At 41.5% G+C, this 17,745-nt stretch overlaps 2 protein-coding genes and 1 pseudogene across 4 annotated transcripts; all 3 read right to left on the minus strand.

Annotated features, from left to right (window-relative positions):
• Window positions 1-1,162: 1,162 nt before the first annotated feature.
• Window positions 1,163-7,422, minus strand: LOC110067393 (uncharacterized). The gene is made up of 6 exons (XM_020774721.2): window positions 7,082-7,422; window positions 6,156-6,402; window positions 5,374-5,574; window positions 4,603-4,747; window positions 3,622-3,716; window positions 1,163-3,010 (listed from the first exon to the last, which is right to left on the minus strand). Exons 1-6 carry the CDS (start codon window positions 7,351-7,353, stop codon window positions 2,909-2,911), a joined length of 1,062 nt encoding a protein of 353 aa, XP_020630380.2. The 5' UTR covers window positions 7,354-7,422; the 3' UTR covers window positions 1,163-2,908.
• A 1,293-nt stretch (window positions 7,423-8,715) lies between these two features.
• On the minus strand, window positions 8,716-16,806 carry LOC110067374 (uncharacterized). 2 transcript variants are annotated; one of them, XM_020774698.2, is made up of 6 exons: window positions 16,494-16,803; window positions 15,225-15,471; window positions 10,728-10,928; window positions 10,352-10,496; window positions 9,672-9,766; window positions 8,716-9,050 (listed from the first exon to the last, which is right to left on the minus strand). In XM_020774698.2, exons 1-6 carry the CDS (start codon window positions 16,751-16,753, stop codon window positions 8,925-8,927), a joined length of 1,074 nt encoding a protein of 357 aa, XP_020630357.2. In that variant the 5' UTR covers window positions 16,754-16,803; the 3' UTR covers window positions 8,716-8,924. The 2 variants fall into 2 exon arrangements, with proteins under 2 accessions (XP_020630357.2, XP_089152928.1); XM_089296802.1 differs by having other exon boundaries at window positions 10,352-10,928; window positions 16,494-16,806.
• LOC110067375 (uncharacterized) lies at window positions 11,286-14,910 on the minus strand (annotated as a pseudogene). Its single transcript, XR_016209420.1, has 2 exons — window positions 13,170-14,910; window positions 11,286-12,298 (listed from the first exon to the last, which is right to left on the minus strand). The product of XR_016209420.1 is annotated as an uncharacterized LOC110067375 (transcript).
• Window positions 16,807-17,745: the final 939 nt, after the last annotated feature.

Raw genomic sequence — 17,745 nt, forward strand, 5'->3', positions numbered from 1 at the left:
ACAATGAAAAACTGGGCCAGTGCCAAAAAGCGTGCGCAGGCGAATAAATACTACAGACATGCGCCGAACCGTGAAACCCTTCCTTTAAGTTGGACAAAGACCTAAGGGTTTGTTACACAGGGGACTTACAAGGAAACTGAGCGATTTGGTAACCCCTTGTCATTTGCTACGGCTTCATGAACTGATGGCGGGTACAATCGATAAGAAGGGTTAAGCCTGGTTTTGACTAGCGACGCAAGCACAAGCGCAAGCACAAACGCAAGCAATAAGGATGACCCCAGTGAAAACGAAATCCGACGCAAAAACAAGCACAAGCAAAATCATCCGAACCTTCCAAACTGTTTAGGCGCGAGGTAATCTGGACCCAGTATTTTCATCGGCCAAACATAACCAAAATGTGGAAAATATGCTTGTGCTTGTGTTATGCCTGAGCGGTATTTTGTTTTCACTTGTTGCAGCGCAAACGCAAGCATAAGCGCAAGCACAAGAAAAAGGAAAAAATTTGAGCCTTGTGCTTGTGCTTATGCCTGCGTCAAGGCCGTTTTCACACTGAAATAAGAATTATTGTAAGTGAAGAATGATCATCGCAGTGAATTTTCCAATTTAAGCAATTGGAAAGAAGAAGCCTGAAAAAATCAGGGCTTCAACGGGATTCGAACCCGTGACCTCCGCGATACCGGTGCGATGCTCTACCAACTGAGCTATGAAACCACACATTGGGAGCGAGGTCAGTTTATGTGTGGCTTCTTTCCAATTGCTTAAATTGGAAAATTCACTGCGATGATCATTCTTCACTTTCATCTACAACCGCAGTTCATATATGAATTATTTCATATAAACTTCACAAGAATTATTGTGTTTGCGCTTGTGCTTGCGTCGCTAGTGAAAACCAGGCTTTAATGTACAGAAAAAAATGCCACCATTCCAACGCTCCATTACCGCTGCAAGAAGGCAACTGTTCATTCTCTCAGCCACATACAAACCGAAACGCTTTAGTTTCAACCTCCTGTAAGCTGATGCCTCATCTGGTGGACAGTTTCTCTGGTCTCAAGAGGTTCCGCTTACGGGAAGTTCGGCTGTTAGTTAGAGGCGATATTGAGAGAAATGAGCGTGCAGAGATATAACCTACACTAAACGGGGGAAGCACCTAAAATCTATCAAATTCGTTAAAAACTTTGCAACAGTTTTTTTTTTTATTTCAGAATATACTTTACAGTAGTTTGACTAATTATGGTTACACCTAACAAGTAAAATGATAAATTTTTGGGAGTTGATTTTTTGGGCACGACGGTGTTTAGAACTGGCACAGATTTTTACGATTTTAGATCTCCATTTTCTCCTAAGTTTTAGTTTCGATTGAGAAGATATATCTCGTTGATCGTCAAAAATGCTCCGATGCGCGTTGTATTCTTAACTCTCTTCACGGCGTTTGGAAATGTGGTCCAACACGGTCTTTCGTGTTTGATATATTAAGAGAGAACCTACTTGAAATTTTAAGAACAACGCGATGGTATCTCGAACACCTTCAAATCACCTACTACAAAGTTCTGAGAGTAACGACTGTGAATGTTTTGGATTTAGCAGCCTTTTCTAAGGTTATTTCTTCTTTCGGTGTCGTTACTATCACGTGAATAAAACGAGTGCCTTCTGATTAAACCCGTTTTCAATGCAAAAACATACTCAAAACCGGCAGATAAAATGAAATGTTAACACTGCAAGCTCTTTCGCAGTTCAGGTTACTTTTTCAGAAGTTTGCTTCTGTCTCTCTCTCTCTTTACGGTGAGCATAACATACAAACCTTACCTTCTATAGCTATTTTTACGATAACTACAGAAATTCTTGCGCGTTCATTGGCTAATTTTCATTGACAATAGGCGGACAGACACATGAATTTATAATTTATGCGATGCGTCAACGAATGAGAGCGGACAATTTGACAATTTGTTACCGTAAAAAAACAAATTGACGTCAGTTTTTAATGCGTCTGTCCTGTTATTGACAACGAATGTCGTCATAACATTGTCAGGGTAGTCTGCGGATCCACATCTACTTTGACAATGTTATGACGAAGTTCATGATCAATAGCAGGACAGACGCATGAAAAACTGACGTCAATTTGTTAAATAGCCAATGGGGGGGGGGGGGGGGGGGCATACTTCTTCCGGTCATCGAAACCGATACGATAGATCTCAAAACGTGCCTGCATACGAACATACTTCAAGAGGTGAAGGGGGTGTGCAGAGCATAAGATACATCATGGACTGAAATGATATTCTGCTCTTTCAATAGCAGATGTTTTGTTCTAGTTCTGTGGATACAATGAATTTCCTGTCTTGTTACACTTATTGTAGTTTGCCTTACAGGCGTAAACGGGAAATGGGTAGGGAGACAAAAAACCCACCTCCTCCTTCTATCCCCGCTCTCCCTCTACCCCCCCCCCCCCCACCCTGCTCTTACCCGTTTGAACGCCCGCTACGTAGGCTATATACTCCTAATGCTACATCATTAACAATAGAACCTCTACTAAGACTACTATGTAGCTAGTTAAAATATGTCTGGATTTATGAAAACGACGCTAATGATTGAAAATTTCACCGTACTGGCCAAGCGTTTATCCGACGTAGACGATAAGACAATTCAAAGGAATGTCAGTCTTTTATCCTCCACGTATTTTCTTAATTAATTTATCTTCCTTTTTGTATTCTTCGTCCTTATGTTTATCGCTTGGAGTGATTTTCAGGCCTTTAAGAGTCGTAAAATCAAACTATGTTGCTTACTTGATGCAAAGGAACAAACTTTTCCTTGACACCGTTTTCAAAACTCCAGTCATAAATACATACATTATTAATAATAAACTTATATGCTCTGATCTAAATATCCTACAAGGCCTGTATCCTACTCTTTGCACCTAATCCTTGTAGATAACCCCAGGTAACACTGACAGCATTTCAAATAAAAGATTTGCAGCAGTTAGAGCAGTGTTTCCTGTGGTGTCATATGGTGGGGAGACCTGAAGAAAAAAATTGTACCACACAAGTCGTTAATACCAACATGTAATTGAATACAGAAATTCCATCAGACATTCTAGTGTGTTAAGTCTTATAGCGAAGTCTGCATTGGGCAAAAATGATACTGCTGCACATAATCTTGGTTTCCAAAGTATTAGGCGACTAAAGGAATGTTTCTATTTCCCCTGGATGTGAAACTAGTCCATCACGAAGTTACCCCTTCCATTAAATTTGCCAGTACTCACCCATTCATACACCTTGCTGTGTCGTACCCAAGAACACCGACCCTGGGCAGAGCTCAAACCCATAATATTCAAGCTATTACCCAGCACACTAGCCATTGCTCACCATCTGACTCTCCGCACACACTGCAAGCGTGTCATTTTGGAGAAATTGTCTCAATTTATGATGTTACGTTACAGTGGAATCATGATTTTTTTAACCCTAAACTGTTCAAACCACTTAATTATTTTAAAAGCAACTTTTGCTCCTTCAGCAAAATAGGTTAAATAAATTTAACCTTGATTTTTCACATCAGTTTCTGTTCCCCAAGGTGGTTTTTAAAATCAGGATTCTTTAATAGCCATCTTTTATTAGTTAAATGTTCCCTCACCTCAACCATGTCTCCCCCAACAACGTTCAATCCACGGCATCCTCTCAGAATCTCAATTCCTTGTATAGATGTCAGACCTCCAATCTCAGGGGTTCCTAATGGACACGAACATGAATTGGATTTTATTCTGTTCAGATTTAGTTTACAACATTGACTAGATATTTTGTTTTCATGGCAATTGAGCAGTAACAGAACTGCACAAACAATTCAAGTAGTAAGTGGCAAGTCTGCATGTCATGGGAATCACAGCTGCACATATACCGAAAATCCTTTAATTAACACCTGACCCCTTCAAATAAGCATCCCTCAAATATCAGCCAAATAAATGCCAGCCCTCCCTCAAGCCAACATCCTCCACTGGCCTTACACGGTATCATGATTATTTATTTGCTCAAATAGGCAGCCCCCTCTGAATAATGGCTGCCCTTCCCTGCCCCCCACCTTGACCTATATTTGATATAAGCATCTTGAGTGCTATGAGTGATTGAGTCACAGATCAATGTCTCATTCTATTCTAATGGTGTTTGAAAATGTGATGAAACCCTGTGTCTTGTTTTTTGGATATATTGTATCTCCAAACCCTACTTGCTTTATGACTGGAACAGATTCTTTTTAACTATAAGCCTGTAATGCAATGAGGGGAACAAGTGTTAAAAAGCAGGTTGTAAAGTTTCCAGTTTTATCATCCAATCAACAAATTATCCAGTGCTAGGGATTTCCAAAAGTTATCATGTTATCATGATGGTATTATGAGTTGCTTAGTAACTGAGACAAAAGTTGTGTGGGGGACAAAAGGCTCAAATCCTAGGGGGCGGGGAACTCCCATGTGAAAAGGACAGGGATTGAAAGGAGACCAATCTGCATGGGCATGGTTTAAGCTCTTTTCGACCCCTAAAAGATACAACTTAAAGCTAATTGCTATGCCAACTGAATGGAGGCCTGGACATTGTAGACCAACAAAACTTCACGTAATCCTCTTACCAGTTCCTGGAGCAAATGCTGGATCTAACCCATCAATATCAAAAGATATATACACTGGGCCACTCCCCATTTGCTGCCGAACTTCTTCCATCAAAGGCACCAGAGATTTATGCCAACAATCCTGAGCAAGAACCAGTCTAAAGCCCTGCAAAACAATACAGGTCAGTTTATGTCAAAAATGTCTTCAGCCGAGGCAAACAAAAACAAGAGAGTTCCTGGTTACTGTGGTCAGTACTTTACATTACTTAAGCCTGGCATCTTGCTTAGCAAGAAATTAGGAAAATGTTTCACTATAAAGGTGCACCTTTTTTTAATCACATGAAAAAATTAAGGAGAATCAAAACTAGATAGCTACTAGGAACTAGGGCAAGAAGTGAGTAGAAGCTGTAGGAGTTGTGAGAGTCAAAGAGGAGAATGTGCTTGACCCATTTACCATGCAAAAATAAGAAAAAAAGGGAATACAAAAATAGTATAGCGGAGGTAATTTCAAGCCACGCCCACAAAACAAGATCTTGGTACCTCTTAGGGGTTCTTTTCAAAATTTCTGACGAGCACCCCCATCCCTTTTATATGGGAGTCCCCCACAGGGGTAATTCCTCTGTGTCTTTTGAACTCAAATGTTTACTATTGGTAAAAGTGAGTTTTGTTCACTAATGTTGCATACTATAAGTGCTATGCAAGGAGATGAATCTTACAACTTCGGTAACATTAGTAATGACCAAATCTGTGTAACTAAATTTCTTTCCCATATTTGCTTGCTCATTTTTTCACCTGCTCTTCTGCCCATTTATAGTCCTTTCCAGTATAACCAGTTCCTCGTAAACCAATCTGTACGACTCGTTTGCAATCCAACAATCCCTCTTCCACTGCTCGACGGAATGGTGTCCCATGGGTCACTTTCTCACCAAACATGGAATCACTTGTGTCTGAATGTGCATCCACATGAACAAGGCCAACTGGACCATATTGATCCTTGTTTTAAAAATCAAAACAAGACGAACTAATGAATGCTTTTCATCTATCCTGAAATAATTTTATTGTAAGGTCCTAATAATTCAATGTTAAATTCTAAATTCTGAATTAATATAAAAATCTAATCGAATGGTGAAGACATAGGTTGTCTAAAGCAGTTTGCACAGTTGACATTCTTTGGCTTTGTCACATGCTCTGGAAATCCCCAACCACCACTCCCCCAATATAATTTTCATTGACTATCCTGGGGTGGGTATGGATATTTCCTAGTACTACCCAATGGTTGGAGTGTTGGGTGCAGCATTCTGAGCAAATGGAAAACCCCTTCCCTATAATGGATTCACAGAATGATCAACATCTACCCTGTTCAAATCAATTTAAGAAGAACAGGTTGGATTCTAATAGGCTATTCCAGGTGCACATCAAACTTCAAGCCTCTCAGAATATTTTTGGTAGACGTGGCATGGGCTGATCTGTGTTCTGGTGAATTCAGGCCCCATTAAATGGCTTTTTTACACTGACAGTACAAACTGTACCTAAGGGCAACCTGAAAAATTACTAGCCAAGTAACAATGACAGACCTTGATTCCCTGAAGGATTGGATAAGTGATGGTATGATCACCACCTAAAATCAGAGGCTTGCAGCCATGACCAGCAACTGTTGCAATATGATAATGTATAATATCCACAGTGGCTGCCAGATTGTAGGTATTGATGGGAATGTCACCAATATCAGCGATCATCAGAGACTCAAATGGCGCTGCTCCTGTGGCGTTATTATATGGGCGGAGCATGCAAGATTCTGCTCTTATTTGTCTTGGACCAAGGCTGCAGACAGTAAACAACAATACCTTATTACCCGACATGTTATTGACCAAGTATGTGTGCAACACATAGACATATTGACTGCAGAGCTTGACACTCTTCACTCAATATTTCGACGCTCTCGGAAAACTGCTCCCTTCTTGGAACAGATAATGTCTGTGGATGAAAATCCGAACATATTTTCACGCCAAATGGAGGCTATTGTTTATATACATACCCGTAACAAAAATAACCATTGTAGTTATTAACAAATTGATTAATATTAGCTATCTAACATCACTCATAGTAGCTAATTATTATGTACAGTCTTTCTTAAAAGCAATTGTTATTATGTAGATAACTACTGAAAACCTTCCGTGAGTAAAGGAAATCCCCACCAAACCGGTACCCCCCCCCCCCCGCCCCCCACCACACACCACCACCAAAATCCCCTCACCCCACTTCAACCCCGCGGCTTCCACCCGCTTTTCACCACCCGATGAAATTGAACATCATGTAGTTCATGTACTACACTCATCGGACGGTAGGCCGTTACACAACATTTGTGAGTGAAAACTTTAGCTTATAATATTTCAATTTCGTTCGTGTAACAGATGTCCTATGAAGATGTTGCGTGACAATTACTACGATGAGACAATTGTCTCCTTATTGTACTTATGAAACGATTCTTCAGATTACATACCGCGTTCCAGATCGGTTTGACGCTCCCGAGTCCAATGGAATTCCCACAAAACAAGCATCTAATCCCTCGGCAGTACTCTGAACTGGAAGTCTCATCATAGACGCGATTCCACCCGAACGAGGCATGTCATTCGGACTCGTTGGAAAGTTGAAGGCTTTATTCAAACGGCTACACACAGAAAACTGACGAGCCTGTAAAGGCGTTTTGAGTCTTATCAGGCTTAGTGGGTTGGAACCTACCAAGAAACGCAAAACACTGCTTTGCCCATTCATGTTTTATGTTCTTAGCCCCGCTTTAGAAGAACAACAGAACAGCGATTGTCCTGGAGAGGGACTGGAAAGGGCCTGGACCAGTGACTACGAACTGGGGTGGGGTGGGGGAACGAATTGGAGGTGCGAACGAGGCCAAATTATTATAAAGGGAAGTCTAACGGCCCAGGGTTTTTCATATAATTTCAGGGTTCCCGATCCCGTCTGGGTTTTTCGTCAACTCTCAACAAAAAATCCATATCGAAATACGGTAAGGCCAGGGAAGCTTTTTTCAGATTCAAAAAGGCAGAACAATTGATCCCGATGGTCTGAACATCCGCGAAGAAACATATTAATTGTTTCCTTTTGTTATGTTATTTCATTATTTTATTTTACCATACGCTTATCTTTAATTTACACGGTAAGTTAGTTTTACGTTTTTTCCGGTATTATGAAAATATGGTACATAAAAACACGTCCATTGTAAAATTTTCAATGTACCTGAAGAAGGCTGGTTTGGCCAGCCGAAATATAGTACATCTTAAAAAATCATCCTACGTTGTGTCGGTTTCTTCTTTTATATTTTTCATTTTATATGTGAAGCCGATTAGATCACTATTGGTTCAACGTACACTAGCAGGATCATCGTTCCGGTTGCTTGCTTAAACATTATATAGTCATTTTCGAAATCTTTCAGCCCCAACTGCCCCCGAACGTTACCACAAAATATCATATGACTCAAATAAAAGCCTTCATATAGTCATATCAGAGATTGTAAACCCAAAAAGGGCTTCACACCTCCTTTTCACTTTTATACCCTGTGCTTTCCCCCAGAACAGCAACCCACATACCAGCTGCTGTTTCGGGAGATGAGCCCGCGCTCACCCCCTCCTCTCCCCTACCAACCCCCCACCAACCCCTCCCCCAACCCCCAAGCCCTCTATTCTCGGGAAGGAACGCGGCCGGACCCGAGAGAGTTGTGGAAATCGAGCCTACGCTCTATCCTGAAAAAAAATATACCCAATTTCCCGGCACCCTGGCTAGTCAGATGCAAATGGCTTTCAACTTCGTCTTCAGGGCGCTTTTCCCGTCGAAAGTGGGAAAGGCATGTGAAGGGAAAAACGCCCTAAAGACGAGGTTGATGGACTTAATGACTCGGAAACACCATTTTGACTTCCGTGCTGAACTCACGCCATAAATGAAAAATGACGATAACAATTCAGGATCTCTACGATGGCGATAATGATGATGATGATGCTGAGGAGGAGGAAGAAGAAGAAGAGAAGGTAAGGATCTTAGGAGGTGGGGAGGGAAGGGGTGATTACAAAGGTCTACAGAGAATGAAGGGCGTCGTTCGAGTTTTTTAGATCTCATGAAATGCAAATCTGAGCTGGGAGAAATTTGTATTTCGCGTTTTTAAAAAAGCTCACTAGTTAGACACTTATCTTGAAAGCGAATTAATAACATAACGATTCGAAAAACATTCTTTTAACTTTTAAGTTAAAAACCAGCCATAATAGCATTTTCTAGTCTCTCAGAAGGTCCTAACACGACATTCCTCCTTGCGTGACAGTATAAGTGGCAAGACTTCCGGCTTAGAACTGAAAATCCGATGAAGGCGCATCTTTGTAGATCACTCCGGGCAAAACGCACATCATCTCATACAAAAAATTAGCGGCCAGGATTGAAGTGGCTCCGTGCAGGTCAACTGATGGATTAACCTGTACAAAATACATGAAAAAAAAACAAGCTGTAAGTTCGCCTGCCAATACTAAGGAATGGACTTTTAAATTACAATGCTTTAAATGAAAAATACCGACCACACGAAGGAACTCCCATGTGAAAAAGCGGCGGGCACCCTCAACGTTCGTTCAGGGGTGTATATTGCTGATTTTAGTACAGCTTACGGTATCTGGCACAAAATAAGGGAGTTCTTTTTACCCCAAGACAAGAAGTGATGATCATCCTCCCTTGTCTTAAATCAAATGAAGAAAACCACGATGTCATACTTTGACTTGTTGATGGTTAAGAGATATCTGAGACAAATTTTTCACGTATAAAAGCATTCGATCACAACGTCTTTAACGTCATTAACCTTGTTTCGTTTTTAGAATGGTATCTTTTGGGGCCAAATAAGGCGTGAGCCACGCCCGGTTTGGTCTCCTTTAGGGTTTTTATTCCATCTTCATTCTCGCCATCCTTAGTCATTCTAATTCTCACTTCCTGATGAGTTCCTGTCATTTCTAGCCTACTCTACAAAATCAAACCGTTGCTGTCGGGTGTTAAGCTTTTCAAAGCCATGCTACAAATAAATCAGTGTTTTATTCTGCCCGGTTACAAACCTCTACCAAATCTCCACCAATTATATTCATTCCTTTAGATCCTCTGATTATTTCTAGGACTTGAATAACCGTCAAACCTCCAATTTCGTGAGTTCCTAATAAGAAACAACACATCTGGTCAAGCGTGTTTAAAACAAGTCAGATTAAAAAAACAAAGTACGTAGTATGGCAGAGGTAAGGTGCGCACCACTCAAAGAGATATTAGAGAATGAACTATTCGCAGCCACATCTAATACCTATTCGCTAAATAACGTTTATGGCATTTTAAATTGAGAGAACTCTTAAGGGCAGTTTCAACTGAGGGTCGTGGAACCAAAACCAGGGTAATCATCCAGGCCAGTCAAAAAAGACACAGACAATCCAATAAGCCCATCAAACTTGACTTAAAGTGGTTTTCAATGGAATGTCGTAAAACCCAAACCAAAGTAATCGCTCTAGCCAATCACAAGGGACACAGACAATCCATTGAACCAATCAAAACTCGAAGTAAAAACACGTAGATGACGCAAAGCGCGGAAAAACGCGTGCGAACGAGTCACAATTGGTTTTGATTTGACTTCTGATTGGATGAAAAAGTGGCGCGAGATTTTTAAGCCAATCGTGTGTCGCAGCAATGCAAAACCAATTACTTTTCGACTCTCAAATGAAAACTGCTTTATCTATGAACTACAAATACTGACCTGTCCCAGGGGCGTAGCCTGGGTCGATGACGTCAATATCAAAACTGATGAAAACAGGTGCGTCACCCATAAGCTCTCTGACCTGCGCCATTAGGGGCTCCATGGACTTATACCAGCAATACTTGGCGGGAACTATTTTAAAACCCTGCATTGAAGAAACAAATCGCATTATTTCACCAGAGGTTTTGCACGATTTGACTCCGAAAGTCGGGCTTGAGTTTGCATCAGTTTCGCGCGCCGGCCTTGAACTGAAATGAAACTTTAATTGCCCAATATTGTCATGGGTCGAGGAGAGTAGGGGACCTGTGCTCGATTCCTCGTCAATGCATTGGACATAAAAGCAAAATTTTCGAGAAGATAATAATAATGAGCTTACATGGCTTCTTCCAAATTCGTAGTCGACAGGAGAGTTTCCAGTCCCTCTCAAACCAATCTGGACGACTCGTTTGCAGTCCAGCAGTCCTTCTTCCACTGCGCGGCGGAATGGTGTCGCGTTGGATATTCGTTCACCAAACGTTGTTTCAGATGTATCTGGGTGGGCATCAAGGTGTAACATGCCAACAGGACCATATTTATCCTGCACAGAATAATCACAATTACAGTGAAACCTCGTTTGTCCGGTAACCAACAGGCCACAAAAAGTTGGCCATATTAACGGGGTGGCCGTATAAAGGGGTTCTTTAGGTAAGTAAACGACTTACTGAGCTTTTATTGGGGTCAGAATAAAATGACCGTTGATATTACAACGGGTTCTGATTGATTAGTTTTACGGCGGCTCTACGATATGGTCTGATATACTGTACCTAGTTACGTTGTCAATCCCGCATCCCGCATCCCGCCTTCCCGTTCCACTCGGAATGTTTATCCCGATCCCACCTGGTTAGAGTTGCAGTTCTCCACGTAACATCCGTTAAATTAACCAATAACGTACATGTTTTCTTTTTTCATCGCCCGTCCCGCAAGGCACTCTTGCATCCCCCTTGTCAAAATGGGCAAATCCCGCTCCCGCCGTAGTATATCTATTCCGCATCCCGCCATGAAAATTCGGTCATTACGCATCCCACTTCCATTTTTTTCTCTCATACCGCCTCTCGGTAAATCTAGGATGAATTTGAACTACAACTGTTGGTCTGTAACTAGAACGTAATTCAAATTGCTCTTAGTCTCCCCTTAAGGAAGTGTGCAGAATCTCTTATATGACTTATAAGTGTACTATAGAGAGATCTAGGTTCACTGCAGCTACGCGTTGTGACGCAAAAAACGCAACAACAAAAGAACAGGACCTTTAGCACAAGTAAAGGATGTCGTCGATTTAATTTAATTCGTTACTGGATTAAAAATAAGAGGCAATTGTTTCATTAACTTTGTTACTAACATGGAATGAAAATTGCTTTAATCTTCTGTTCCACTGATTTTTACAAACTATAACCTTATTAACAACACCAACTTGTACATCAAGCTCTTGCCTGTGTAACAATTACAACGCAATGAAAAGGCAGGCTTCGTTTGGCACAATTCACAAATGCAAATTCTCAATTCCACAAATATTTCTACTTGAACGGTGATCAAATGTATCTTCTCCTTAAGAACAGAACGTGTGCGCCATTTTTATCGTCATAGATCTTTCGAAGCATGCACAGTACGACTGCTGACCAACACTTCAGCGGGAACCTGTGAGGCCCGGTTTACACGTCGATGCATGTCTTAACAGGTATCTCCGGTTTTGAAACCAGTTTCTGATCTGCAGCTCTTTCATTTCCAGGGCACTCGCCAACAACGCTCGTTCGTCACGAGTTAAGTATTGTTGGCGTGAAAAGATGTCTTCCAAATACTCGAGTTGAAACTGCGAGAAGCGACTTCTGTTACGCTTCTTTTTTGTGATTTCTTTTCCACTTGTCGTACTTCCATTAGCTGGTTCTTCGACAGTCCCCCTGCTGGTGTTGTTTTCTGACATGGAAAGAAAGTAGAGATCAGATGATTCAATATAATACCACAGAAAACGCACCTCTGCACTTTTACCGACCCGGGGGTCGCACTTTTTAGGGGTCAAAAGTCTTATAACTTATGGTGTACTACATCGAATTCCATATTTAAAATGGCACCTATCTAGTTTATTGTTTGATCTGAGAATAAAAATGAGCCCTAAAAAGAACCAGAGAGACATAAAAAACATTGAAAATAATATTTAATTGAACCTGTTTATGAAGCTGTTCGATACAAAACCGTGATACTCCCGCCGGCGGTACTTTTTTTAGGACTTCCGAGGGACATCCCCGTCACTTAAACATGGCAGTCCCCCGGGGAAGCACCCCAGGGTAACTTATTTTTGTTTCTCAAGTTGATATTTCTCTATCTCCTTTTGATTCAACGCTAGAATTGCTCACAATTTTAGTCACGTTTCAATGTTCAAATTGCCATCCAGCCCGGCAGCAATGAGAAGAAACACGACTAAAATTCCGGGACAAATAGCAAATTTCGTTTCACAAAAGAGCGTTGTTACATATGAATTCACTCAAGCATAAATATATGTTACGCGTTTATAAGGATGTGACGGCATGCTTGAAAGTAAATAAACTAATAAAAACGCAATTTTTAAGCCGCTTTGACCTCAGTTGTTCTCATCTGAGCCACTTCTGAAAGATATTTAACACCTCTAGCGCTAAAAGTTTTAAATGCAGTGTTTAATTATAAAAAACTCGTTCTTTGTATTCTATTCAATACATGTCAGCTTAAATGTGCTTACGTGGGCAACAATTGTGACAACGAGATGCTAAAATAAAATCAGTACATGCATACAAATGAAGACGCTAAAAATCACCTTCCTTCATTCCTCCGGTCAAATGATTTTGTTTCTGTTCTTGGACATCACCGGGATTTCGGGAGACGTCGTTCTCAGCTGTTTGAGGGCTACATACTGTGTGCAAACTTTTACCACCACTGGCTCTTATTTCATTGTAGCAGCAGTGAGGAAGTCTTTGAACGGGTAGTAATCTCATTGTGAAAAGCAGAACTTTTCTTCTTTGTCTTGAAGGCGTCTCATGTACGATCGACGGTATTTTACTAATGCGAGAAGGATGTGGGAAGTCTGAACGAAGAATGTTAGCGATGGAGAAGGGTAAATTTTCCGCCATGACGCTTTTTACAAACGCAGCAAAAATTAAACGGGAAAAAGACATGTCAGCGCTTCCACAAGGCAGGCCTGGACACATACTTCATTAGCACGTGGAAATTCTGCACGCTTAGGCCCAGTTTAGACGTCGTGCTTCTGCCGTGTCGAACTAAATTCAGGAATTAAGTTCGACAAAAGTACGGCAGAAGTACGGCGTCTGAATCAAACTTTTGAATTAAGATCGGCAAACAATTAAGTTCGACAAGCTCTGCCGTGCTACACGGCTATGGTACGGCAGCGATTCAAACGTCTTACTTCTGTCGCGCCAAACAAAATTCATAAATTATGTCAATATATTTTGGCGGGATTGCATTCCCACGGGGAGCTAGGAGGAGAATTGTCACGAGGCATCAGTAAATTCTGAATTTGGTTCGACTCTGGCACGACGTCTGAATCAGAGTTGTTTTTCTGCCGTGTCATAGTCGAACCAAATTGCAATTATGTTCGGCACGGCAGAAGCACGACGTCTGAACTGGGCCTTATTAGTTTTGTCAATAGAGAAAAAAAGATTTCTCAGATAGAACGAGAATAAACCAAATAAAGAAAATGTTTGTTAAAACGTTGAAACAATACAATTTGACGCGGTGGGACAGAATAGTGTCAAATTACACGCAAACGGGAAGTAATGGCTCCTGACGAAAATCGACTTTTTTCTTCACTTTTACAGTGCTTCTAAAGAAGCTGTGTATCCAGTAAATTATAAAGGTCGTGTTCTTTTGGGTTGTTTGAGTGTTTTTGTGTTCTATTGGGGGAAACCTGTTTTCCGCGATTGGGTTGGTTGATCAACTTTTTCAACCGGCCTAAAATCAGGTTGAAAAGTTGAAAAAGCGTTGGCTGTGTCTTTTCGCGGGCTATTCCCAGGAGTCTCGGGGTTTCAACCGGAAACGGTCCGAAAAGGGTGACGTAGCAGCTCTCGTAAGGTCTCACATGAATGGCTCGCTACCCTTTGAGAGAACAATAGAACAAACAACAGAAACAATACCCCTAGCCCTAAAACAATAACAGCTGCAAACAATGAAGAGAATTACAAGCTTGGAGAGCGACTACATTTCTGTCGGAAAATCGTTCTATTGAGAACGTCAATCGTGTCAACTGAAACTGGTTGCGGTTGAACCCAATAGAACATGACCAAAGTGTCTTGAAATAAACCGCTTATTAAGTAACCTGGCTCGGAAATATTATTGTCGTCGCTCGGTCTTTTCGTTATCAATTTCGCCGCGTGGATTAAGAGCTAGGGCCACTATTACTAGTCACAACCCTCGCCGCACTTTGTTACCATTAAAAATATATCTATATTTGATGCCTTTACCCCGGGATACTTGCTGTACCTTAATTTTAAAGGTCTGGGTCCCGTTGTTTTAAAAGAGGATCACTATCCACAGGGATAGCGGAGCGTATTTTGAATTGGGGGGAGCGGGGGCGGGGGGGGGGGGGGGGCTAAAGAGCGAGCGCCAGAGGCGCTAACTTGTAGGGGGTCTGAACATAGTAGTGAAATTTTTTTGCTTGCTTCAAATGCCCCCCCCCCTCCCAAGCCCCACGGCTTTGCTGTCCCTGATCCAGTGAATAGCACAATCTGTTTTACTAATGCTTATCTACATGATAGCGATTTACCACATGACTACGCCATTTTCTTTTTTTTTTGTTACATTAGGGTTGCACGTACCCAAACTCTACATACCATGAAGCTGAAGTGTTTAAACAAACCTTGATGGCTTTCAAAATAGGATATGTGATGGTGTGGTCTCCGCCCACTATCAAAGGTTTACATCCCGTGTTGACAATGCTGGCCACGTGTTTTTGTATTATTTCAATGTTGGCTTCAAGATTAAGAACGTTGGTCGACACGTCACCGACATCAGCTACCATCAGCGATTCATAAGGTGCAGCTCCTGTACGTGTGTTGTGAGGACGTATCAAACAAGATTCACAGCGGATTTGTCTGGGACCCATGCTTTGTAGGAAAGAATAAAACATACTGCAGTCAGCTTTGAATCCCCAATCCAAATTCTTGGAGTCCAGTCTATGATTTTACGTCACACTGCATTACGAGGCCAGGAAGAAACTGAGGCCATTTTCGTATTCTCGGTATTGAACTGGGACTAGCTTGTAATCGAGGCTAATGGGGGAAGCCTTTTCAAATAAAATGAAATTACTCTGTTTGGAATGATGTTCCCCCTCATGAGCCTCTATTGCAAGCTAGTCCCAGGTCAATACCGAGAATAAGAATATGGAGGACAGTTATCAGCCTGAAGGACACCCGCCTGAAAACCAACTGCGCTGTACTGAGCCATGCAAATCGCTTAAAGAGCGCGAGTTGACTTTTCGAGTGATATACCCCTCATCAGAGCTAAGTGCTTTCCTCTAATGAGTTTGCCTAACGCTCGAAATGGGGTTTAACTTCAACTAATGCTTTTTTCGTGAATTTTTCTTCGGTCTACAAAAGTTCAAAACTCAAGTGGACCCACAAACCCGCTAGGCTCGATTTCTAGCTGCTGTGGGAGTTGTACGGTTGTGATTTTCTTCCCAACGTTGGCGTGACTCAGGCAAGGAACGCGGGCTAACGAAACAGCTGGGACAAAGTTTTGAACTAGCTACTTGAGAAGTCCGTCAAATTTCCTTACGAACGATTATATTTGGATATTTCTGTGCTCACGCAATCGTTGCACCGTCATGAGTCACGCATCAGGAATCACGAATCAGACAGAAATCAAAACAGCAGGCAACTATTGTGCTACGCTGTCATCTCGGTCACGAAAAAAGATGCCTAGAAAGTTATAATGTATTTGTTAGATTTTGCACTTATTGTGAGCGCTTAAAATCCTTTTTTCCTTCTTCATACTTCACCTAACTGAGCAGAAACGTTTGGTTGACCTCGGGGTCTCGAGTTGTGAGAAACAAATAATTTGAAAGCACGAGCGAAACATTCGAATAGTAAACAAAGCAAGTAATGTTATTTCTTATGGAGAATCTTACCGCGCTCCAGTCCGGTGAGCATAAGTACCAGTGTCTAATGGAACCCCAAGAAAACACGCATCCAGCCCCTCAGCTGTTGATTGCGAAGGAAGCCGAAACATCGTGGGTAATCCTGCTGTTCGAGGCACATCGTCTGGGGTCAGGGGATAGTTGAATTTTTTCGATGATATCCAACTTGTAGTTATTTTGCGAGCCTTTGATACGCATGGAATAGGTTGAGTCCTAGCGAGAAAACCACGGCAAGCCCTTCGAATGAACATCTTTGAAGCTGTTTAAGCGGACAGAGTGAGTGTTTGCGTGACCTGAATAATTTGGTAGTATAATTGAGCTTAATTAACTTCTCTCTAGTTAGCATGTCATTAGCTACTTCAAGCTGCGGATATGGAGGGTACCCAAGAACACACTGTAGAAAGGGAGTTGTATTAAATCACGTATCCCCCACTCTCCCTAATCAATTTTGGAAAATGTCGCGTTTTTTCCAACAAAAAGGGGAAAAATCACCTGATTATCAACATTGTAAGTGGGGAGAGGGGAGAACTGGCTTTGTGCCCCAACTTTTTTGTCTGGGATTGTAGATCCTTGACCCGAGTGGCGTGTTTTCCATATCCTCATTATAAATAAAGAAGAAAAAATTACACGGTGGCTTGAAGATAAGAATTTTATTTTCTCGTGTTAAAAACAATATTACTCTACTCGCTGCGCTCGTTGGTAAAATATTGTTTTTATCACTCGAAATAAATTTCATATCTTCGTGCCGCTGTGTAATATCCCTTACCTAATAAATAAATAAAAATTTAATACTCGTATCAAGTATGATAAAACTTTTGTCGAACTTTTATGGCAACAGAATCGGAAAATCTACACTGAATAATTTTAATAGGAGAATTTGAATTAACAGAGTTTTCTGAACTCTTCGAAAAGCCAGTATACGGGGGTTGGCGTGCAGTGCAGACATTGAATTTTCTCTTAGGTAGTCAGAATAAAAGAATTCTGAACTTATCAGCTGTGTGTTTTGTTTCTGCAGTTTTTCTAGTGCGGTTGCACTTACACCCTGAAAGCAGTACGTAGGAGAAGCCAGCTGCTCGCAGGATATTCAGTACATACCAACGCGCATATCAAGACTAATTTTGATGGGAACGTTCCTCGGTGGGTGTGACCTCCATTGGGTACGAAACAGGTAAAGATCGTTTGACCGTTAGGAAACACAATCTGTAGGCGATATGGTAGCCTTCTTCACCTCCTCTCCGACTAA

The sequence above is a fragment of the Orbicella faveolata genome, unplaced genomic scaffold, assembly GCF_042242905.1.
Source record: "Orbicella faveolata isolate gen_17 unplaced genomic scaffold, um_ofav_v1 contig_27, whole genome shotgun sequence".
Lineage (NCBI taxonomy): Eukaryota > Metazoa > Cnidaria > Anthozoa > Scleractinia > Merulinidae > Orbicella > Orbicella faveolata.